Below are 24,017 nucleotides of genomic sequence, written 5' to 3' on the forward strand. Positions count from 1 at the left end.
TTATGACTTCAATGATATAAATAGACGGCCTTGACATCACTGCTATTTTGACACCCAGGGTTGTGTTTCCATTTCTTTGTTGCTTTTTAAATGTTTTGTTAAACAAAGATAGTGTTTTTTGTTTTTTTTTCCATTTTCTTACCCTATATAATAAAACCCTAATATACAAATCTACCGAATGGTGGAACAACTGGTTGCGTGACAGACACTGACCACCAGGGGGCAGACGCTCAATGCAGGAGCTGCCCCCTGGTGGTCAGTGTGCTCCCACAGGGAATGCTGCTCAGCCAGAAGCTGGGCTCACTGCTGTCCAGTGCAGTGGCAGTGGCGGGAGCCTCTCCTGCCTTCGTGGCAGCGCTAGGCAGACATCCCCTGAGGAGTCCCAGACTGGAGAAGGCGCAGGCCAGGCTGAAAGACCCCCACCCCCCAAGTGCATGAATGTCATGCATTGGGCCTCTAATGTTAGTAATAAATCTGTTGAGATTAACATCTAATGAAATTTTCTTTATCACTGTCTGGTTCATTTATTTATTTTTTAAAAAATGTTTTTATTCATTGCAAAGAAGAGAGAGAGAGAGAGAGAGAGAGAGAGAGAGAGAGAGAGAGAGAGAGAGAGAGAGAGAGACGAGACATCAGTGATTAGAGAGAATCATTGATTGGCTGCCTCCTGGGGATCGAGCCTGCAACCCAGGCATGTGCCCTAACTAGGAATCGAATAGTGACAGTTTGAAAAATGTAATTGATAATAAAAATGGCTGCTTGACTTCTGAGTTGGCCCCTATATAATACGTTAATTCTTACTTTGGTTCCTGGAAAGTAGTAGATTTGAGTTATTCTAAATTGACATGTGATAATGGTGCTGTATTTCACAGTATACAGTATAAGAATTTAGTGTTATATCTATTTTGTAGACCATATTTGAGTTTCGTTAGTTCAAATAAGAAAAATAAGCTATTTTTAATTTTTCTCCACATTAATGTTGTAGGTGGAACGAGAACTGTGTTCAGCCACGGCTGAATTTGAGGACTTTGTCTTACAGTTTATGGACAGGTGAGCACGTACCCCAGACCTACCCTTTATCTGAATTCAAAACAATGATTGTTCTGTCCCAGCAATTTTAGTCTCTCCCTGTATTGCAACCACTATTTCACGACTACCCAAGGTGGTGCTTTTGAAGTTATAAAAGGACAGTTGATTGTGAGTCATGTGCAAGTTATGTAGCTGTCACTTGAACTGTCATAATAATCATCAAAAAAAAATGTTAAAACTGGCTTTTGGTTACTAAAATTATACTTTTCTTTGTATTTTTGCATTATGTAGATGCTTTGGACTTATTGAAAGTAGCACATTGGAGCAAACAAGAGAAGAGACAGAAACTGAGAAAATGACTCACTTGGAGAGTTTAGTCGAATTAGGTCTGTCTTCTACATTTAGTACAATCCTCACACAATGTTCCAAAGAAATATTTATGGTAAGAAAAATTAAATTCCGATGTTTTAATTTTATTTGATGTTTTAAAAATTGAACCTTAAGTGCCCTAGCCAGTTTAGCTCAGTGGATAGAGCATTGGCCTGCGGACCAAAGGATCACGGATTCCATTCTGGTCAAGGGCACATACCTTGGTTGCAGGCTCCTCCCAGCCCGCACCCTGGTTGAGGCACATGCAGGAGGCAACCAATTGATGCGTTTCTCTCACATAGATGTTTCTCTCTGTCTTTCCCTCTCTCTTCCGCTCTCTCTAAAAGATCAATGGAAAGATACCCTCAGGTGAGGATTAAACACCCCCCCCCCAAAAAAAAAAAATTGAACCTTAAGCTAAAGTGTATAAATTAATGCCCGTGCTAAAATTTGAAAAAGCTAGTACAGTTATGCTCATTATTCACATACTCCATATTAGCACATTTACCTACTGGCTAGAATTTATGTGTAACCCCTAAGCCAACACTTGCAGTGGCAAAAATTTGAGTTGCACATGTTTCCAGCTGAGGTTGAATAAGGTAACACCCTCCCTACCTTTCTGTTTCAGCTCTCAAACTGTGAACATGTTCTTTTTGTGTCTCTCTAGTACCAGGGTTTCCACATTTTTGTGATTTTGCTGCTTAAAATGGTCACCAAGAGTAGTGCTGAAGCACTGTCTGGTGTTCTAAGCATAAGAGAGTTGTGCTGTGTCTAACGGAGAAAATAACATGTTTTAGATGAGCTTTGTTCCGGCATGAGTTATGCTGCTGACTTGAGTTCCATCTTATAAATCAAGAATATATATTAAATAAGGTGTCTTTAAACAGAAACATAGTAAAACAAAATTCAGTTGATGAAAATGTGTACCCAGAGCCTTATAGGAACACTAGGGGCCCGGTGCACGAAATTCGTGCACTGGGTGTGTGTATGGGGGGGGGAGGGTGTCCCTCAGCCCAGCCTGCCCCCTCTCACATACTGGGAACCCTCAGGCGTTGACCCTCATCACCCTCCAATCGCAGGATCGGCCCCTTGCCCAGGCCTGACGCCTCTGGCCTAGGCGTCCGGCCCGGGCAGCGGGGACCCGCAGCTGCAGCGGCCCCGCGATCGTGGGCTCCGCTTTAGGCCCAGGCAAGGGGCCCCTAGCTCCTGGGACTGCCAGCTTCGACCGTGCCCAGCTCCCATCGCTGGCTCCACCCCTACTTCCTGCTATCACTGGCCAGGGCGGAAAAGGCGCCTGATTCTCCGATCATGGCTGGGGGGCAGGGCAAAGGCGGCTCCCCAGCTCTTAGCTCCCCCCTGGGTTTCTGATCACTGTCAGTGGCAGGGGGCTTCTTCCTGCTTTCCCTTTCGCCTCCCTGCATTGTGCCTACATATGCAAATTAACCACCATCTTGTTGGCAGTTAACTGCCAATCTTAGTTGGCAGTTAATTTGCATATAGCCCTGATTAGCCAATGAAAAGGGTAGCTCGTACGCCAATTACCATTTTTCTCTTTTATTAGTGTTGATGATCCTGTGTGTCCCTTAGGCACAATGATGTTATTAGCTAGCAAATGAGTATTTGATAATTCTGTGTTCACAGCAACTATATAGAACATAACTACTACAAATAACAAGAATTAACTGTAGTTTTAAAGTTTACAGTTAAATACTATTTAGGAGAATAGTTTTGGAAATTGTTTATGACCTAACATGATAGAAATCTATGTACAAACTGTCCTTGAGTTACATCGGACTTGACATATGTCGTTTCGTGGTTATGTCGCCATCTCCCATTTATTTATTAAAAAAAAAAAGCTCCATCATTTCGACATATGTACATATGTGCTTTATGTTTTTTTATTATTTATTTACCACAAGTAAAGGTCAGGAATTGTTATCTTTCTCTTAAATGTTTTGTACCGTTTCACCTCATTACTGCTGTGTATGTGCTCCATGTGAGTGACTTAGGTGCTTATGTAGGTGGGTTCCGGCTTACGGCGAAAATCACATTATGTCGCGCCGTAAGAACAGATCTCCGGCGTAACCCGAGGACCTACCTACTGTATATAAAAGGCTAAGCAACCAGCCTACCGGCCGGTAGCTATAACACACATTGACTACCAGGGGGCAGATGTTTAATGCAGGAGCTGCTGAGGGACAGCAACTTTGCAGAGTGCCCTCTTGCACTCCGGGACTCCTTGGGGGGTGTCAGACTGCTGGTTTTGGCCCAATACCTGCAGGCCAGGCCAAGGGACCCCACCTGCCGGAGGGACCCCGTTCACTCCACAGACGCCTTCAAGCCCCAGCACCGCCCCAGGTGCAGCCAGCCAGGGAGGGACTGCGGGAGGTTGGCTCTAGGGCATGTCCGGCCTGTCTCACTCAGTCCTGCCTCGCCAGCCACCTTCTAATGAATTTCCTTTCAATGTGCACGAATCCGTGCACCAGGCCTCTAGTTAAATACAAAAATCTGGCAAACTAGGATGAATTCATTATTGGTGAGTATCTGTTATGTACAGTATGGTCTTTAAAACCACACTTTATTTCCATTTCTATTTCTTCTCCATCTGAAATTATCACTGTTCAATTTGTTTATTCTGGTCAAAAACTAACCTTACAGCTGCATGAAATATTTACTAAGATTATATGAGCATAAAATATTAAAAAATAATCTCTTATTTAATCAAAATCTTTTGTAGGGAGTTGTTTATAATACTGAGTACTGTTAATCCATGTGGAGAGCCCAATTTTTCATTCAGCAGTTGAAATCCTGTGACTTGATTGTAAAATTAAATAGATGTGGTTGTCAGAATGACAAAATGTAAATATTATATATTCTAAAAAAATTATTGTGTTACATTGGACTAGCCAACAAGATAATTATATTTGCTTCCAATAGTTACAATTTTGTGTTTAGTGTTTCTGTGGCAAATAAAATCTTGTGCTTCAATTGTTTGTTCACGTTAGGGTGTTGTGTAAAGATTGCTTGTACATATGAATGTAACATTAGTGAGCAAATCCTTATAAATTCTGATGGCTAAAAATTTCATACTTGGTTACATTTAATATAGTCTGAGCATCGTTTTAAAAATGTTTTATGTTTAATTTTGCTTAAAATGCTGATTAGACATTTTCATTTTTTACCTATCTTAAAGGTAGCCCTTCAGAAGGTTTTTAATTTTTCGATTTCACATATATTTGAAACAAGAGTGGCGGGCCGTATGGTAGCAGACATGTGCCGTGCTGCTGTAAAGGTGAGTTTGGGTTTTTTGGACTGATGAATTAATGAATCAGCAACCAGCAGGTTTATGTGACTATGTTTGTTATACTTAAAATACATAGTCCCTTCAATAGTTGCTTACAGCCCTTATTTGCCACGAATGTAGTGCTAGTGTATACTTTGTGACTGTTAAGTATTTATACCTTTCAAAAAACATTGTATACATATGTTGCAGTGCTGCCCAGAGGAATCTTTGAAGCTATTTGTTCCCCACTGCTGCAGTGTTATAACTCAGCTTACAATGAGTAAGTCATATAGTTTCCATTCTGTATTTACAATTTTAAATAAAAATTTTTTCTGTTTCTAGAATTCTCTTGATAAAAATAGATCCTTTAAGCTATGCAGTATCTTAATTTTGTAGTTTTGGGGGAGATTGCTCAAAATAAGCTATCACCATGTTGACAGGCAGATTGGAAATTTTACTTTATTCAATTAATATTTTCTTACAAGAACCATTTAAAAGTTGCCACAAAAATACCAGTTATTTTGTGATATGTGCACAGTCAGACATTTGGCTGCTATGTTTATTTTCTGAATTGTGAGTTTCCACCTCCTCTAGAGTAAGAAGGAATTGAAAAGTCTCCCTAAAAGAGACTTTTTCAGGTATCAGAAATATTAAATATAAATCTGTAAACAATAATTCATTTAGTTGGATACACAGATCTTTTTTCTCTCCTCTGTACTATTTTGCCTTTTTTAGATGATGATGTATTAAATGAGGAAGAGCTAGACAAGGAGTTACTATGGAATCTTCAACTTTTGTCTGAGGTATTGTAAATCTTTGGAATAAAAACATACAATTGTGAAAACGTTGACTTGCTCTTAGTATTTATTCTTTTTTGAAAATTTGATATTAAAACATGAAAGGTCATAAGTTTTAGGTATTCTTTTGATTTAGTGGCAGAAAGTCAGATAATGTCACTTTCTGGTATCAGAGGAGTATAATTATTGATTACCTTATGTTCAGTATTATTGACTTTTTACTGATTAATTCCAATATAGTTAACTCATTAATTGAAAAGGTTATTAGATTTGGGAATTCTTTTTTTCTCTATGTCCTAAAGTTGGCCATTAATCAAACTTTAGCATTTTTTATGGGTTAGTTCAGGAACTAAAGAACAGAAATTCCATTAAGTTAGCTTTCTCTCTTAAAGGAGAGGGACTCTTTTGGAAAGGATGTTACTGTGCCATGGCACTTGAGAGCCTAGACTCCGAAAATGAGTTTGACCTTTAAAAAGAATAGATTGTTAGAATATAATGAAAAAGTAAGTCCTAAAATGAATTATTTTAAGAGAAACACTGTTAATGCCTGTAGGCTTCTTTCATGCCAAACATTAACCTTTGCATTAATTATTGATTCTTAAATCTTTTATCCCAAGTATCTTCGGGCTAAAAAATCTTTCTCTTTTTAGATTACTCGAGTGGATGGGAAGAAGTTGCTTCTTTATAGGGAGCAACTTGTAAAGATTCTCCAAAGAACCCTACATTTAACCTGTAAGCAGGGTTACACTCTGTCCTGCAACCTTTTGCATCACCTCCTTCGTTCTACCACACTCATCTACCCTACAGAATACTGCAGTGTGCCGGGTGGCTTCGACAGGCATCTCTCTGAATACTTTCCTATCAAGGCAAGCATTTTCAATAATTTAGGGTTTAAGGATATATTCGGTTATTTTCCTAAGGAATTCAAAGTGTGGTGGTTTTTTCTTGTGTATGAAGGTGTCATTTCTTTATTTTAGAAGTAGATTATATTAAAGCTTATTGGGTTGTTTATTTTGAAGATCTAATTGGCTTTTTAGGTGATTTGTGAATGAGGCAGCATCCCATCTGGCAACTGAAGTGGCGCTCCCTGGAATGTTTTAAATGTGTGCAGCATAGTACATAGTGCTGGAGCTCCTCTAGTTTTCTTTTCTGTTTTTGTGTGAGATGACTTGTTATGCCACATCTAACCTGTATAGTTCAATATAATTTTATCGGGTAACTCAGTAGACTCACATAAATTAACTATTACTCTTATAAGTAAACTAACATTTGAGGGGCTCTTCAGGGAGACCTTTTCAGGAGTTATAATGAAGGGATAATACGTTGTCATGCCATTTCTGTGTGCATTATTCACTATCTTGGGTTTGGAACACTTGTACATATTCTAACATTTTCAATTATGTATATGTTCCTTTTTCAACTTCACAACTGGCTGAGCAAATGCTGTTCTTTTCTAGGACTGGGGTAAACCGGGGGACCTCTGGAATCTGGGAATCCAGTGGCATGTTCCTTCTCCCAACGAGGTGGCGTTTGCCTTCTTTCTGTTGGACTCTTTTCTTCAGCCTGAACTCATCAAACTCCAGCGGTGTGGGGATGGAGAAATCGAAATGTCTAGGTTAGTTTTTTGTTTTGTTTTTTAAATAATTAATTGGTGTTAGTTTTTATGGTTTCAGACTAAAAATATCCTTTTTTGTGCCTTTCCTTCTCTCGCTGGATGTCTGCTGTATTCATTTTCAGTGAGTTTTGAACATGGATATGAGTGTAATTAGAAACCATTTAATATAGCGTTGTGTAACAGAAAATTTGTCATAACATTTAAACATAAATGGTTTTTGTCCTCACTTGTTTTTAGTGCTTTTTACTTAGCTGTTTCACTTGTGCATCTTCGGGAAGTGTGTAGCTCTGTCCCCTTTGAAAGTAATGCCCGCTTTCTAGGTTCAGCTTAGATTTATTGGTCTGTTTCTTCTTGGTAATTCATTATTGCTGTTAATATTCCTTAAGAGAAATATCTCTGTGAGATAATTTCTTTTCCTTTTCTATAGGCTTTAATAAAAAAAATTACTTGAAATCATTAGACTTTTATAGTTTGGATATTTGACAGTTCCTAAAATAATAGTAGGAAAATTACTGTGTGTCAAATATCAGGAAACTTTAATAGCAAATTCAGTAGAAATGGGATTGGAGGAAGAAGTATGATTGACTTCATGTAAACTATATAGTCTGTTGCACAAAACTGCCTTTTGAAGTGAACGTTTAGCTAGTCCATTTTTAGATGAGATATGCTTGAAGATTTCATGTAACACTGTTTTCTTGTGGTAGTGATCTTTAGGTAAATAGGTGATTAAATTCAGAATTGTTTGACAAAGCACAATCAGTCTTTGTTACCTGTGATCATTTAGAACCTGCTTAAATATAAGCACATCTCTTATTACCAGTAAATATCTGTTTAATTACCTTGAACTATTAAATGAGTATACTGTGGTGGTTGCCATTTTTTTTGCCTTAATTTTGTATATCCCCACTTGATGAAGTTTTTGTACTTCCCCCTAGATTCTTGGCTTTTTATAAAATAGGGATTTGGGGTCTTGTAAAATATGAAAATACCTTTTATTTTTTTCTAGAGATGATGTTCTACAGAGTCTGACTATAGTGCATAACTGTTTAATTGGCTCAGGAAACCTCCTACCTCCATTGAAAGGAGAGCCAGTTGCTAACTTGTAAGTAAAAATAACTACTTTACATATTTTGCTTTTTTTCCATTTGGCATATATTTTAAGTCTTAGTCACATAATGATTTTCTGGTTTTATAGTTATTGGTGGTGTTTGTATCACTTTAACCTTTTTGTCATTGATAGGCCAAAATATACCTGAGGCACAATTTAGGTCTGTAAACTTTAAGGCTTATTCAGATCTTCATATGGTGCCAGGATAATTTTGAATGTTCATGAGTTTTAAATATTAATTTAGAGATATTTAAGTTTTATCTATTAGATTACTAAGTTAATTAAGAAATACTCTGCTTTAAAAAGGAAAGAAAAATACTTTTAGTCTGCCGTAAATGTTGATTAAAGATTTTGCAGCAAAAAAACCAGTGTTTTTTAAATAAAAATTTGTCCAGTGTTATTCATTATGATTTTGAACTTTTTAGATTTATCAAGTTGCTTTTTTTGAATTTAAGTGCTTTTCAAAGTATTATTATTTTGAATTGAGTGTCTTGATTTAGTCTCTTGTTCGTGCTACCATTTAAGTTAAAAAATTAAGTTTAATGGACATCAGCAAATATGTAACTTTAGCTCACATAATAAGTAGATACTAGTTTCAGTATACCATCTTAGATCATTTTCTGTCTACATCAACATCTCATTGCTGAACAACTTAATGAAAATCACATAAAAATGAGTAAGTAATCCCTGCCTGCTAAAAAACACAAAGAGGAGAATTATTTGTGGATTTTACAACAAAAATATTAAAAAGCTTCAAGGAGTTGTTTTAAAATATGACTTGCTTGTCTTTCCTATATTTTGTATAATCATTGTTTGGAATCATGCTTTTTCATAATTTCCACTTATTTCAATCTAAAAGCTGTTTTTAGACATTGAATTTTAGCTTGCTCATTAGATTTAAGAGGGTGAAGTAGGGTCATTTCAAGTAAGGGAATCTGTTTTCAGTTTACCTAGGAATTTGCTGAATTCTTTTAAAGAACCTTTGTTTTTCATTAGTTTTATAGTTTGATATCAGAGCAATATTACCAAATTCATTTTTATTATGAGAGATTGATTTTTAAATTATTTTTTAAATTCTCACCTGAGGATATGTTTATTGATATGTGAGAGAGAAAAGCATAGATGGCTGCCTCCCATAAACATCCCCACCAGGGTTCGAACCCACAACCTAGTTATGGTCCCTGACTGGGAATGGAACCCGCAGCCCTTTTGGTGCTTGGGAATACCTTTTGCTCCAACTAACTGAGCCCGCCACCTGGAGGGGCATGAGAGATTCATTTTAAACAATTTTAAATGAGACCTAAAATTAAAATCAATGGTTTTTATTTTCTTGAAGATTTTAACAGTGTGTAATACAGTAAAATATTTAATATGTAATGAGTTTATTAAATTAGTAAATTTAGTTGTGCTTGGACTGTTGCCAATGAGAAGTGTCTTCATTTAATCCAAAAATTTATCTAAGAGCAAAAGCATGTATAATCTGTGTATATGATGAGAAGATTTTTGGTAGCGTGATCATTTAGATGTACTTCTTGAAGGGTCAGATAAGGATGCCTGGAGGTTTTTCAATATGGAAGTTCGTATCATCATGTAGCCATATTATGCCATGTGCACTATAATAGGGAATTGACACAAATAATTCATCTTTTTTGTGTATGTATTTTTACATGTATATTTTTATTGATTTCAGAAAGGATGGGAGAGGGAGATAGAGATAGAAACATCAATGATGAGAGAGAATCATTGATTAACTGCCTCTTACACTCTTCCCAACTGGGGATCAAGTCTGCAACCTGGGCATGTGCCCTGACCAGGAATCGAACCATGACCTCCTGGTTCATAGGTTGACGCTAACCACTGAGAACACCAGCTGGGCAAGAATTTATCTTTTGAAATAAATGTGCATCTGGACAAAATTGCCATATATTTTGTTATTATACACCAATTAGGTTTATATATAATGAAATGCATTTTCAATAAGGAAAATAATACCATGTTATAAAAATGTTACGAATGCCATGGACTATAACTAAATAATTTGTTAGCCTGCATTACTATACACTATAAACTATAAAATTGATCCTGAGTATCCTTTATAGGTTTTTCCCAGAAAAGTTGGAGAAGAAAGATAATTTAGATGGAGATACTTTGTTTTTGACTTTTCGCTTTTAGTGTGAAAATTTAATATAATGAAGTAATAAAAGCTATTTAATATAAATATACAATTATAAGATTTTTAAATATATTTAAAAGTCTACATATAAAATGTTTTCTTGTATACAGGGGTGGACAAAAGTGGGTTACAGCCCTAACCGGTTTGGCTCAGTGGATAGAGTGTCGGCCTGCAGACTGAAGGGTCCCAGGTTCGATTCCGGTCAAGGGCATGTACCTTGGTTGCGGGCACATCCCCAGTAGGGGGTGTGCAGGAGGCAGCTGATTGATGTTTCTCTCTCATCGATGTTTCTAACTCTCTATCCCTCTCCCTTCCTCTCTGTAAAAAAATGTGGGTTACAGTTGTTTGTATGAAAAATACAATAATAAATAATAATACAAGAAAGCTGTTTCCCATACTCACAACCGTAAAACTACTCTTGCCCACCCCTGTATATTTAGTAATACCTAACAAAATAAAATATGAAATGATGAAAAAGTCAATCATTTTAATCATTGAATTGTACACATTTTTAAGATTCTTTATAGTTACGTACATCTATGCAGGATAATGATTAAATGAAGTTGAAATAAAAATGAATGAACAGCCCTTAGCCATTGAGTTGCCAAAACATGGAGTTTGTGTAGTCTTCCCTGGGCCTTTAACTCATTCTTAACAGAATCCTTTCCTTTAAAACCATTTTCTTAACTGGTATCATCTTTTATCTGAAATTTTAATTTGTTTTGGTAATGTATGCCACCTTATATTTTCTTTATATAACATTTTAGCTTTTTTTGACTAATAGTAAATTGGTTCTCACCAAAGTATCATAAAATAAAGTTAGCTTTTTAAATTTCTGAAATGCTTTTTTAGTAAGTCAGTTGTTAAAATCTTCTAAATGTACATTGATTTGAAAACACTAAGTAATTTCAGTTGATGGTGCCATTGTTCTGTGATATTAAATCACACTGCCTGGTGTGAAGAAAGAATATCTGTAGCATAACTCTCAATTAAATTATCAACAGCACATCAGTTTGAAACTAGTACATAAAAACAACAATAGGAAAGTAGTTGCTCCACGGGAAATAGAGGAAAGTGTATCAGGTCGGGGAGAAAAAGAAAGACATAGATGTGACAGATGCTTTAGTGTAATGCCTAAGGTGCTAAAATTTTACCGATGTTAATAACAAACAATTTTGCCTTTGTATTATGGGACAGTATGTATGCATTTTCCAAAATACTCAAGCAGTTTTTGGAAGCACATAGCAACTCAGTTTTTTAAAATTTCAACTTATGCTTTTCTTTTTCTTATATAAATCTCAATTAGGTAAAATATTCTAGGTGCTTTATTAAGTTTGCCTTGCTCATGTATTAGTAGTATTTGTCTTCTGGAAAATTTAAAAGTAATGAAAAACTAAGTTCTGAGATTTTCTGTAAGAAAATCTAACCTAGTTTCTAATAGAGTATATGGGATGATCTTAAAATCCCATTGTTCAGGGGAATGGCTACTATAAATATATGAACTATGCTAAGTGATTAGAGACTGACAAAAAATAAACTACTTAGATACGTTGATTATTCTAATAAGTATAAAATAAATGATATACCTAATGTATCTGCATTATAATTTTTGGCCTATAGGAGTATAGGGGGTCACTAAATATCTTGTACATACTATACATTTTACTGTTTCAAATGATGGGTAAATTATGGTTCCTTGAGGATAATTAAAGGATACATTTTTTAGTTTAGTACAATTTTGATTTTTAGCAGTTTTGTTGTATTAAGCCTGCCCAATTACTCTTACATTGGAACCTCTCTATTTCGCCCTTGGAACCTTGAGTTGATGATTTAATAGAAATATTTGTGATATAGTTTATACTCACAGTTCTACCTTTATAGATGTGGAAGTTGGAGTATGTCTTTGCAGGGTCACAGGAATTTTGGACACTTGCCTGTAATCCTCAAATCATCATTAATTTCTCCTTTTGCAGTCCACTCATAATCTTTTAGGTCTAACCAGCTATCACAGAAAGTAAAATACTAATATCTATAAAAACAGGGTTACTCAAGGTAGAGGAGTCATCATTTTTCATCTCCAGTATTTCTTCTTTACTTTATACCCCTTTTCTCTGGTAGATCTGTAAGTCATTCTTAGTTAGATCATTCTTAAGATCTCAGCTTTTACTAACTTTTCATTCAAGAAAAATTCATACTTAAGGTCTAAGAGTTGAGACCATTTCATTAATATGTGAAAGGATGTGTTGTTATGCGATGAGGGGCAGGGCTAGCTAACCTCTCTTGGCACCTCCAGGGAACTACCCAGCTCTGCTGGGGGAGCCGCACACAGAAAAGGAAACAGTTACTACTCCACGGTGAGTAATCCTGTTTTCTCCTTATTTCACCTTCTGACTGTTTTCTTTGAATTTTTAAAAGCTTATGTGTCAGACATGAAAATAGTTCTTATGCTCAGCATAAATTTTCAAACTAGCACTATGTAAGATTTCTCTTTCTTTACTTAGCAACCTGTTATGCCCATGGTAGAGGAAGAGCTAGCTTTTCATTTGTGTCTATTGCTATTATTGATGCCTAGGGTTGAATTGCATAACAGAACACAGAAATAGGCCAATTGTCTCTTGTGAAACACTTCGTAATCTTGGCTGGAAAAAATATCTAGTGGCTTGGTTTTATACCTTTAGGTTTGTTTTCATTTGGGAGGGGAGTGATTATTGGAAAGGGTAGCTTGTTCTTTCACTTACAGACAGGAAGAGTTATTACTGTTTGCGGTTGTTTTACGACAGTTAATCTAGCTTTCATTTGCATATTTGATTTGTATATTTTGTTTTTATGTTATTAGTCACTGCTTCCCTTTTCACCATCTTTTTCCTCCAGTGATTGTTTTCAGTTCTACTCTGATCACATCTAAAGAAGATTGCCATCTAGTGGTACCAATTACATAGTTGTGGAAACTTAACAGGTCCCATCCCTCCTCCCACCTCCCACCCAGTGGCACACATATTGAATAGATCTTGTTATAAATTAGATGGCCTGGTACTATTTAGTTGATTTAACTTTATTATTTATGGATGGTATTATTTATAATATGTTGTGTTGAAATTACTTGTCAGAATTTTATTTAGTTCTTATGTCAAATTACTCCATGTAAAATGAAACAGTGAATGTGAGAAGAATAAATTTCACTTGGGGTGGGAAAGTGATGGTATTTGATTTAAATTATATATATTGCTACTATGGCTTTTAATCAGAACACAGATCTATAAGTTGACAGTACTTTAATTCTATTCAGCTAAGATGTTCACAACTAAAAGTTACAAGAGCAGTTTTAAGTAACAGAGTATGGCTGCACATGACTTATAAAGTGGCCACAAGAGATAAATAGGTCATGACTAGAGATTTCTTTTAGAAAATTATTCTTTTAGAGATCAGAAGAAAAAAATTGGTATAAATATGTTTTTACACTTGCGGAGAAACATTTATTGTAAAACATGTCAACCCAAATGGAGTTCAATAAACTTATTAGATAAGAGATCAGTTAAAGCTGAATCTTAGATAAATAAGCCTAAAAGGAATTAGTGATGGATAAGAATAAACAAAACTGAAATATATGTCTAACCAGATGCCTTCTCTACACTTGAGTTCTGTAGATGTATTTTAATTTAGACTTTAAAAATAAAAGCCTAAGTAATTTTTATTTGAATGGGTTACTTAATACTATACTTTAAAATCCCATGCTGGCTGATATTTTAAAGTAATTATAATAACTGATCATCTTTCTTCAAATTTTTTAATAGGGAAACTATTTAGAGTGACACGTGGATTTTAAAAATTGGTATCAGGGTTTATAGTTGAGACTTGTTTTTAAAAGTGATTACAGTGTAATTAGTTACTAGGATCATAAATGCATACCAAAAAAACCATTTCAAATTACCAATTAATAGGGTTGGTTTTTTTTCATTTGTTTGATAGGTTCTCCCCCCTCCCTTTGGATATAGTAAAAATTGTTCTGAGGTTTGCTGTAGAGATTGTTTTTTATGTTACTTGTAAGACTAATTTTGTGATAATTAAAATGTATGCTTGGTTCAATATTATTTGGTACTAGGTATGGACTGGGTATGGTACAATTGTATTAGTACTTTAGTAAACTACTTATATTTATAGCAGCAGTGAGGAGATGTCCTCTCATATGACAGCTCATGACAAGCACCTCCCCATCCTCTACCAAGGGAGGTTAGGCCAGGGTGGTAAAGCACAGCCTTTTTCTCTTTGCTGGTGAAATCTAGTTTCAGTAGACATGGACTCCCCTTTACATTCATTTTAAAGGAATCTTATTTTTACTGACTAAATTCTGGGTACATATCTATTTTTCAGTCATACACAATTTTACAGAATACTCAAGTTTCCAAGTTTTATGTAATGAAAACCAGATTTTGTAAAAAATATATTTTTAATGATTTCAGAGAGGAAGGGAGAGGGAGAGAAAGATAGAAACATCAATGATGAGAGAGAATCATTGATTGGCTGCCTCCTGCACGCTCCCTACTGGGGATCGAGCCTGCAACCCCGGGCATATGCCCTTGACTGGAATTGAACCTGGGACCCTTCAGTCCGTAGGCTGACACTCTAGCCACTGAGCCAAACCAGCTAGGGCTGAAAACCAGATATTAAGAATTAGAATTTGAACTTGAAAATCTCTGAGAAGCAAATTAGCATTTTATATTATAACCCATTACCATTCTTTGTTTATACTCTGTAGGCTTGGTTTTGAATCTTGTGATGATACTGTTTTCATCCTAGGCATAGATTATGGGGAGGGACATACTTATAATTGGCATTTTAGTAATCTTGATGTTATTACTATTTAGATAAATCCCATAATTTAAAACTATGAAATATTAAGGTAAAGATAATTTAACGCATGAAAATACACTAGAGATGGAGTGTGTTGATTTTAAAGTGTTTTCTTCATTACAAGGCTGTGTAATTCATGAATGATGAGTAATAACTGTAAAATTTCTGTTTGTTGCTACTTTGCCCTTATATATGCTTATCCCTTGTTTTCTTGGCATTTGTGCCTGTTTCTCCTCTTAGAAAGTAATATAATATCTCTTTGTTTATTAAAAGTTATTGAATTCAGTCTCATATTTTGATATAAAATGTTGAAAATTAAAGTATTTTTGTAGAAAATTTAGATTTCAGTTACAAAAGTTTGTATTTTCCAATACCTGTTCTCACATACCTAAAAAGTGACTTTTCATTTAATAGATTTAACTAGTTCAGTTTATTTCAGTAACATGTTTCTTTGTGACACATCTTTAACTAGGAAATGCAGTGGGGGTTTTTTTGTTTTGTTTTTTTACCTCTGAACATCTTCTGAAGTAGTGGCATTTTTCTGCAGATGGTAGGAGAAATACGTTTGGCTGGTTTTAAGAGGAAGGGTATTGATTGTCTAAAGAAGCTTGTCTGCTATATATTCTACAATAAAATTTGATTGACTACTTTTTTTGGTGACTACTTTTAACCCTTACTATGCTATTACAAATCTGACTTTCCTTTGTATAAATGTTTATCATCAGACTTAAGCTTTTACACTTGACTATAGAATATCAATACAACACTCATTTGGGCAGTGAGTCACTCCCCCCAAAGTCATTAAATGTAATTAACATTTTCTTTAAGATGAATACTATTGTTCTTAGTGATGAAAGAGATAGCATCTATCCTCACAAGGATAAAGTAAAGAATTGAAGTATTGAAGATGGGAAATCTGTATTTGTTAAAAGAGCACCATCATCTTTGTTTTGATTTAAACATTCTAGCAATGACATTTTTCCCTTTAACCCTTCTTATTGGTATTATTAATAAATACAAGCACTCTTGTTTTTGTACAGGGTTCCAAGTATGGTGTCCTTGGAAGAGACAAAGTTGTATACTGGACTTGAATATGGTATGTGAATCCTAATCTGAGTAAATCTGCGTAGTCTATTTTTTTTTGTCAATTACTCTAAAGGGTTAAAATGGGATAATTTTGTGGCTATAATTTTCCTATGCTCCTTTTTATATGTAAAAGTGAATATTAATTACACAATAGTTATATTTTTCTGGAGAAACTAGAAAATTATTATATAAGGGTAAGCTAGTACAAGATAGAAATTTGGGTCAGTAAATATTTGGATATTTTCTATTTGCAGAGGCAGACTTTCATATACTGTAATATTCATTTATATTTAGGATTGTTTTTGAACTGATATACTTGATATGAATGAGAATATTATAACCTTTATATATTCTGACTATCTGTATTTTTCTACCATAGTTAAATTTCATATAAATATTTATGCAAAGCATTTTATTCTGTTCATTTAATGTTCTGAATCTAACATTGGTAGAAATTTGACACACTTCCCTATTGCTGGATTAACACGAGTTAGTTGCATTAATTGCTAGAGTAATTTTAGCTTGCTTGATTTGGGTCACCCATAACTAATTAGAGAATCCTATGCATTTATGGTCTCTAGTTGGTGAATAGAGTCTTTGAAATATTTATTGGCAAAGATGGGGTTTTTTTCCTCCCTCTTCCTCGCCTGTCTAATCAAGTTTTATAAGCAGGTCATTGTAAATGTGAAGGTTATTCTATATATTGCTTAGTCATTAATCCAACTATTATGAAGGCCAACTCACTTGTTTATTTTTCTCCTGGATACATTATCTCTTCTTTAAACAAACTGTTGATAAAAACTTCAACAGTATGGAAGTGTTTCAGTGTCTCTAAAATACCTTCTCATTTTTCTAAAACAGATTTATCCAGAGAGAACCACCGAGAAGCCATTGCTAGAGTCATAAGGAAACTTCTTAGTAAGTACATATATGCATTTTTTTTTTACTAATAAATATTTAGAATTTAATTCTGTAACATATGTGCTTTTACTTAACATTTTTCGTTCTCAATAGTAAAAATATCACACGGTGTTTTTTTTCCTTAACTAATAGACTTTTAATATATTAGGAGTACTGTAGTAATTCAAAATATTTTAACCAAAATCTGATTTCTTCTCCTCATATAGACCACATACTTAATAATTCAGAAGATGACACCAAGTCATTGTTTCTTATCATAAAGGTACAGTTGTCACCTAAAGTTTCATAGTTATTAATAGGATAGGTTTGATGCAATGACTTAAAAATATAAAATTTGAAATTTTTTGACACAGATTATTGGAGACCTTTTGCAGTTCCAAGGATCTCACAAGCATGAATTTGACTCGCGTTGGAAAAGCTTTAACCTAGTAAAGAAATCAATGGAAAATCGGGTCAGTATTTTCCCCTACAACTCTGAAATAATATTTTTAAAGATGTGTAATATTGATATAACCACCTGATTTAGTGATTATTAGGCATAGAGAAGAAGTTGACATAAGTAAAAATAGTAGATTTTTAAATATGATATCATGATATAATCAAAAGGGTCCTAGGAAAAAAATATTTTTCTGAAACAAACTCTTCAGTCTATTTCCACAGTCTCTGAACTCTCAGTGGGAATTTGGAGTGTGGGAACTTGGCAATTGCATTGAAACTGCCTTGTAAGATCCTGAAGTACTGAGTAAAAGATAGGAATTGTTCAAAGGCACTTTATGTAGATCAGAGGAAAATATATCTCATGTTGTATTTATGCTTCAGGAAAAGTCAGTACAAGTTTCTCTCAGAGCATGGAAGAAAGAATACTTAAGTTAGCCATTTGATGTTCTTGCAGTTTTCTTTATAGGAGGTTTTTATTTAAATTAAGTTTAAAAAGGTTGTGTTAGTTTCTTATGTAGGCAAGAAATGCTAGACAGAAGGAATCTACACTAATAAAAGAAAGATGCAAATTGACCATACCTTTGTGATACCCACCAGCCAATCAGGAGTGAGTATGCAAATTAACCCAACAAAGATGACAGGTTAATTTGCATACACAGCCGCTCCAGGCCTCTGGGCAGCGTGGGAAGCCAGAAAGGTGTCTCCAGGCCAGAGCAGAGACGGTGCTGGCAGCCAGGGGAAGGAAGGCCCATTCTTGTACGAATCTTCGTGCATCAGGCCTCTAGTCCTATATAATTAAAGGCTAATATGCAAATCGACCTAACAGTGGAAAAGACCATCACTATGACACATGGTGACCACTAGGGGGCAGATGCTTAATGCAGGAGCTGCCCCCTGGTGGTCAGTGTACTCCCACAGGGAGAGCGCCGCTCAGCCAGAAGCTGGCCTCACAGCTGGTGAGCACAGCAGTGGTGGCAGAGCAGCACCAAGGATGTCGTGGGGAGCGGGCCTAAGCTGGCAATTGGACATACCCCAAGGGCTTCTGGACTATGAGAGGGTGCAGGCTGGGCTGAGGGGACCCGAACCCCCCCCACACACACACCTTCCCACTCCCCCACCCACGCCCTAGTGCACAAATTTTATGCACTGGGATTCTAGTGGTATATAAAAGGGAGATGTTACAATACAAACATGGCTTGCTTTAGGAAACTGGCTGTTGGGAAGAGTCGCAGGTGCTACACCAGGTCATTTATAATTTTTTCCCCAGAAAGTGCTTTAGTTTTATATTCAGGGGTATCATTAAAGATTTTTAACTACATCTGGCTTGAATATTAGAAAGAGCAATATTCAATTGAATGAATTTTGAAAAGCTCTTTTACCGCTGTGAAAAATATGCAGTAGGAGATTGAGACTGGAAATAGCAGGTTGGTTAAAGTATTTTAATAGCCCAGATGGAGAAATAGCCAGAATCTGGTCACTGGCATGGAGATGAAGAAAAAGTGTTTTAAAAAAGAAGGAATTGCCCTAACCGGTTTGGCTCAGTAGATAGAGCGTCAGCCTGCGGACTCAAGGGTCCCAGGTTCAATTCCGGTCAAGGGCATGTACCTTGATTGCAGGCACATACCCAGTAGGGAGTGTGCAGAAGGCAGGTGATCGAAGTTTCTCTCTCATCGACGTTTCTAACTATACCTCTCCCTTCCTCTCTGTAAAAAAATTCAATAAAATATATTTAAAAAAAAAAGAAGAAGAAGAAGGAATTGTGGGGACTTGATGACCAATGTGACTGGGTAGAAGATTAGGGGTGAGGGAGAGCTTAAATGATAATTTTCAGAAAAATAAAAGGTATTATATTCTGTATTAAACACACACAGTCACCTAGGGAGTCTACTTATAAATGTAACTGAGTCCAGAAATTTTCTTTGTAGGCTGTTTGTGTACTTTGACCAAATAAGAACCAACTCCATTGCTTTCTATTGCTTCCCATGCATGAATCTATTCATTATTTATCAGAAAAATGGGGTGTTGGATGAGCCATTTAAAGGGAATATTTCTATTGTTATACATAAAATTGATTGAAATAGTACATTTTAAAATAAACCTGTTGGCTTTAGAATAAATGAACAACACCAGCCTGCCGTGACCTTCTTTGAACTAATTTTTCATTAAGGGTTTCAGGACAATCCACTGTTGTGGTCATTTAGGGAAAATGTTGAAGTGTTTTCTACTTTATCTTTCAGCTCCATGGGAAAAAACAACATATCAGAGCACTGTTGATTGACAGAGTAATGTTGCAGCATGAGGTAAATATCTTTTTAAAATCAAGATGACTTCTTTAAATGACAGTTTTCCAGATGAATATTTAATTATTTGTGTTACTTCATAATTAAATGAGCTTTTAGTACAAACTTTTGAGATTTGATTTACATTGATTTTTCATAGCTGCGAACACTAACTGTTGAAGGTTGTGAGTACAAAAAGGTACATCAAGATATGATCAGAGATCTTCTTCGTTTATCTACAAGTTCATACAGTCAGGTAAGGCCTAGTCTAAACACCCCTCTCCCCACTCCCATTTTATTACATGCAATCTAAATATCCCCATGTTAACAAGGGAGTTTAAAATTTATTGGCATAGAGAACATCTTTCAAATCGTAAATATATTCATGCTAATTTTGCTAGTCTTTTAAAAAATAATTATTATTTTTACTGTGTGTAATTGCTTCTCCAATTAAAAAAAATTAATTGAAGTTGATGGATAGTGCTAGTGTAATGTTGCTGCCACTTAATTAAATCACATCATAAAGGCCATGTAATCCCTCCTAGGTGTTATGTTTGGATTTTAGGAAGCTGCTACCATGTGAATTATGGGGTCTATCCTTTAAGGTAGTATGGGACCAAGAGATTACCTCTAATCATGGAAAACTGAAAAAATAAAGAGATTCATGTACAGCTAATTATTGTGTATTTATAAAATAATACAAATTGGGAAACTAGTCTCTAACCCAGATATTTCACCTAAACTTACTTTGAAAAGGATTTAAAACATGTACTGTGTGTTGTTTTTATATTTACACTGAATATTTTGCTTGTGTTATAAAATATGTGGTGATAACATTGGTATTAAAAAAATTAAGTTCTGTGTTTTAGAGAAAATCAGACTTTTCATTGAGAGTAACTCGGAATAAGAAATTTAATATTCTGCTGATTGTGTTACTGATGAAATGCATACTGGTTCCATTTAGTCTCTCCTTTATAAAAAACATTTGTACTTATGTAACTTAAGTCGTAGATATGGTTGGTGGTCATGCTTTCCTTTTGATAAAAGATAATTATTTGTTTTTGTTAAGGCATTGCTTTGGTATATTTTTCTATTATAGTATTTAAAATTTTACTTTATGCTAATTCATTTAGAAATTTTTGTAGTTTGTCTACCATTGAATAAAAGTCCTCTGTTAATAATACTCTCTCTAGGTCAGAAATAAGGCTCAGCAAACATTTTTTTCTGCCTTGGGAGCATATAACTTCTGCTGCAGAGATATCATTCCCTTGGTTTTGGAGTTTTTACGACCTGACAGACAAGATGTCACACAACAGCAGTTCAAGGTACAGTTATTTTTTGTTTTGTTTTATTATGAAAATTTTCAAACATACAGAAAAGTTGAAATAATTCTTCAGTGACTATCTGTATGTCCACCATTCAGGTACTGTCTTTACCATTTTAAAGCTTTATTTACTTTATCTCATATCTTATTTCTTCAGCCATCTTATTTTTTTATGTATTTCAAAGTAAGTTGAAGACATCAGTGTACTTCACAGATACAGTTTATTGTTTTCTTCCCAATTATTAAATTATTTATCAAAACCATTGCAGCGGTTCTCAGCCTGAGGGTCACAACCCCTTTGGCATTCGAACGACCCTTTCACAGGGGTCGCCTAAGACCATCCTGCATATCAGATATTTACATTATGATTCGTAACAGTAGCAACATTACAATTATGAAGTAGCAACAAAAATAATTTTATGGTTGGGTCACAACATGAGGAACTGTATCTAAAGGGCCAGAGGGTTGAGAACCACTGATTTATACCATCAGATAGAACTGGGCTGGTTGAAAGTGATTTTATGAGGGAGAATTGATAAGACTTGCTAGTTGAATGTGGGGGGGGGGGGACTGAAAAAAGTATCTAAATTATTAAGGTTCTGCATTGTACACCTGGTTGTTGGGTACATCAGAGAGAGGAGACTAGATTATAAATTAATTTGTTTGGACAAGTTTAATTTGAAGTAGTTTCAATAAACTAAGAGGCAAGGCAGTTAGACACCTGAGTTTGGATTTTAAAATACTGCTTCAGTGTATATTGATGATAATTGAGATCTTTAGACATGGGTATGAGAGCCTAGGACAGCCGTGGGCAAACTACGGCCCGCGGGCCGGATCCGGCCCGTTTGAAATGAATAAAACTAAAAAAAAAAAGACCGTACCCTTTTATGTAATGATATTTACTTTGAATTTATATTAGTTCACACAAACACTCCATCCATGCTTTTGTTCCGGCCCTCCTGTCCAGTTTAAGAACCCATAGTGGCCCTCGAGTCAAAAAGTTTGCCCACCCCTGGCCTAGGAGGAGAGTAAGGCAGGGACAGGAGGCAGGTGTTGAGAAAACTTCATTAGAAGCTCAAGTGGAAGGGGTAACTGAGAAGGGAAAGGTAATAAATACATTAAAAAATGAGGAAGAATGACAGACGATAAGGAGACTTCTTTCTAGAAGGGAAACTCAACCAGTACTGTCAGTTGCTTTCTGGGAAGAGTTAAGATGAGAACTAAACAAGTTCCTTGAAATTACCCAGTAAGAACAGGTCAACAAACTATAGCTTGCACTCAAGTCACTTGCTTTTGTAAATAAAGTTTTATTGGAACACAGCCATTCCTTTATGTATTGTCTATAGTTATTTTATGCTACAGTGACAGATAAGTAGTTTCAACAGAAACTGTATGGCCAATTATTTACTACATGATCCTTAATGGAAAAAAATGTGCTTCCCTCCCCTCCCCCCAATGTAGAAGGTGTAACTCATTGGGAGGTATGTTATTGATCTTGTTGAAAGCATTTTAAATGTACAAAATCAGATTGGTTAAGTAATATCAAAATTGAAAAATGTCTATTAAATCAGTATAGGTGAGCTTAACAGTGACCGTAAGAGGACCTGTAAAGGAGCACAGCATCAGGTGGGTAAGAAGTCTGATCGGAATTTAGTTAGGGTGAATGTTCAGGAAATGTTTTGGTACTAATTGTCCTTTTCATTGAAAATGTAACTTACTGTCAGCAGAATCATTCTGATAAATTGAACTTTTATGACTAGAAAATACACAGTATAATTAAGTAACCTTGTTTTTATATACTTAGGAAAATACGTGGGAAAGATATATTAACTACTTTAGAAATATATTATCTGAATAGCCATTTTTTGAGCTAGCCCCCTGTTAAATGACTTAGAGAAAATATTACTGGATGACACTTAATTAAATGTCAAGTTCAAATTTCTAAAAGTAACATGCCAAACAAATATGTGAACCTATTTTACTAAAACAGAATCAATAATCACTGTTTAGTAAATTTAAAACCTTCATGCAGGTGAGTGGCTTCTTAGTTCCCATAATTATTTTCCTGCAGGGTGCCTTGTATTGTCTCCTTGGAAATCACAGTGGTGTATGCTTGGCAAACCTTCATGATTGGGACTGTATTGTACAGACTTGGCCAGCAATTGTTTCTTCTGGTCTTAGCAAAGCCATGTCCCTGGAAAAACCATCAATAGTGAGACTATTTGATGACCTGGCAGAAAAGATTCATCGTCAGTATGAAACAATTGGCTTGGACTTCACAGTAAGTATAGCCATTTCTTAATTCAGATTTTAGTGGAAATACTACCCTGTTAAAATGCTTTTCTATTTTTCTTATCTTTTTTTCTGTAATAATGTTCTTGATAATTAATTTTTAAAAGCATTTGTTTTGTTTTCTTTGTGATCTTTACTGTAGATAGCAGGGTAGAGTAGGAGGTTGGAGCATGGCCAGGAGTGAGCTAGACTGCTCCTCTTCCAAGGGGCCACAAAGGGTTATTACATTGTTGTAATTACCATTATTCCCTGTACACGCTGTGGCCTCATTTCTCAAAGAATTGATATTTTAGAGTGCGATTCATACTAGCCCCTGGGTTCATAATTTATAGTGAAGAAAATTGAAATGGAATGATTTGACAAATGAAAAAGTAGAGAATATCAGGTTCCTGGGTGCTCAAATGGAGAGATGTAGCAGTAGATCATCTACAAATCTTCCAGTGCACATTAGGCAC

The 24,017-nt window shown here is 35.4% G+C and overlaps 1 protein-coding gene across 4 annotated transcripts in view; it reads left to right on the forward strand.

The window, feature by feature from the left end:
• The window catches only part of PSME4 (proteasome activator subunit 4), a 90,646-nt gene that overhangs the window by 40,068 nt on the left and 26,561 nt on the right, over positions 1-24,017 (forward strand). For all 4 annotated transcript variants that reach the window (XR_009447973.1, XM_059659824.1, XM_059659823.1 and 1 more), the window contains exons 13-28: positions 986-1,050; positions 1,321-1,471; positions 4,592-4,690; positions 4,892-4,961; positions 5,417-5,484; positions 6,129-6,344; positions 6,936-7,093; positions 8,100-8,195; positions 16,263-16,318; positions 17,170-17,226; positions 17,436-17,491; positions 17,583-17,681; positions 19,905-19,967; positions 20,107-20,202; positions 21,140-21,271; positions 23,342-23,551. Coding sequence is in view for 3 of the 4 variants with exons in the window: in XM_059659824.1 (XP_059515807.1) it covers positions 986-1,050; positions 1,321-1,471; positions 4,592-4,690; positions 4,892-4,961; positions 5,417-5,484; positions 6,129-6,344; positions 6,936-7,093; positions 8,100-8,195; positions 16,263-16,318; positions 17,170-17,226; positions 17,436-17,491; positions 17,583-17,681; positions 19,905-19,967; positions 20,107-20,202; positions 21,140-21,271; positions 23,342-23,551 (1,692 nt within the window). In the remaining variant the exon portion in view is untranslated. The remainder of the gene's footprint in view (positions 1-985; positions 1,051-1,320; positions 1,472-4,591; positions 4,691-4,891; positions 4,962-5,416; positions 5,485-6,128; positions 6,345-6,935; positions 7,094-8,099; positions 8,196-16,262; positions 16,319-17,169; positions 17,227-17,435; positions 17,492-17,582; positions 17,682-19,904; positions 19,968-20,106; positions 20,203-21,139; positions 21,272-23,341; positions 23,552-24,017) is intronic.

The sequence above is a fragment of the Myotis daubentonii genome, chromosome 12 (assembly GCF_963259705.1).
Source record: "Myotis daubentonii chromosome 12, mMyoDau2.1, whole genome shotgun sequence".
Taxonomy (NCBI): domain Eukaryota; kingdom Metazoa; phylum Chordata; class Mammalia; order Chiroptera; family Vespertilionidae; genus Myotis; species Myotis daubentonii.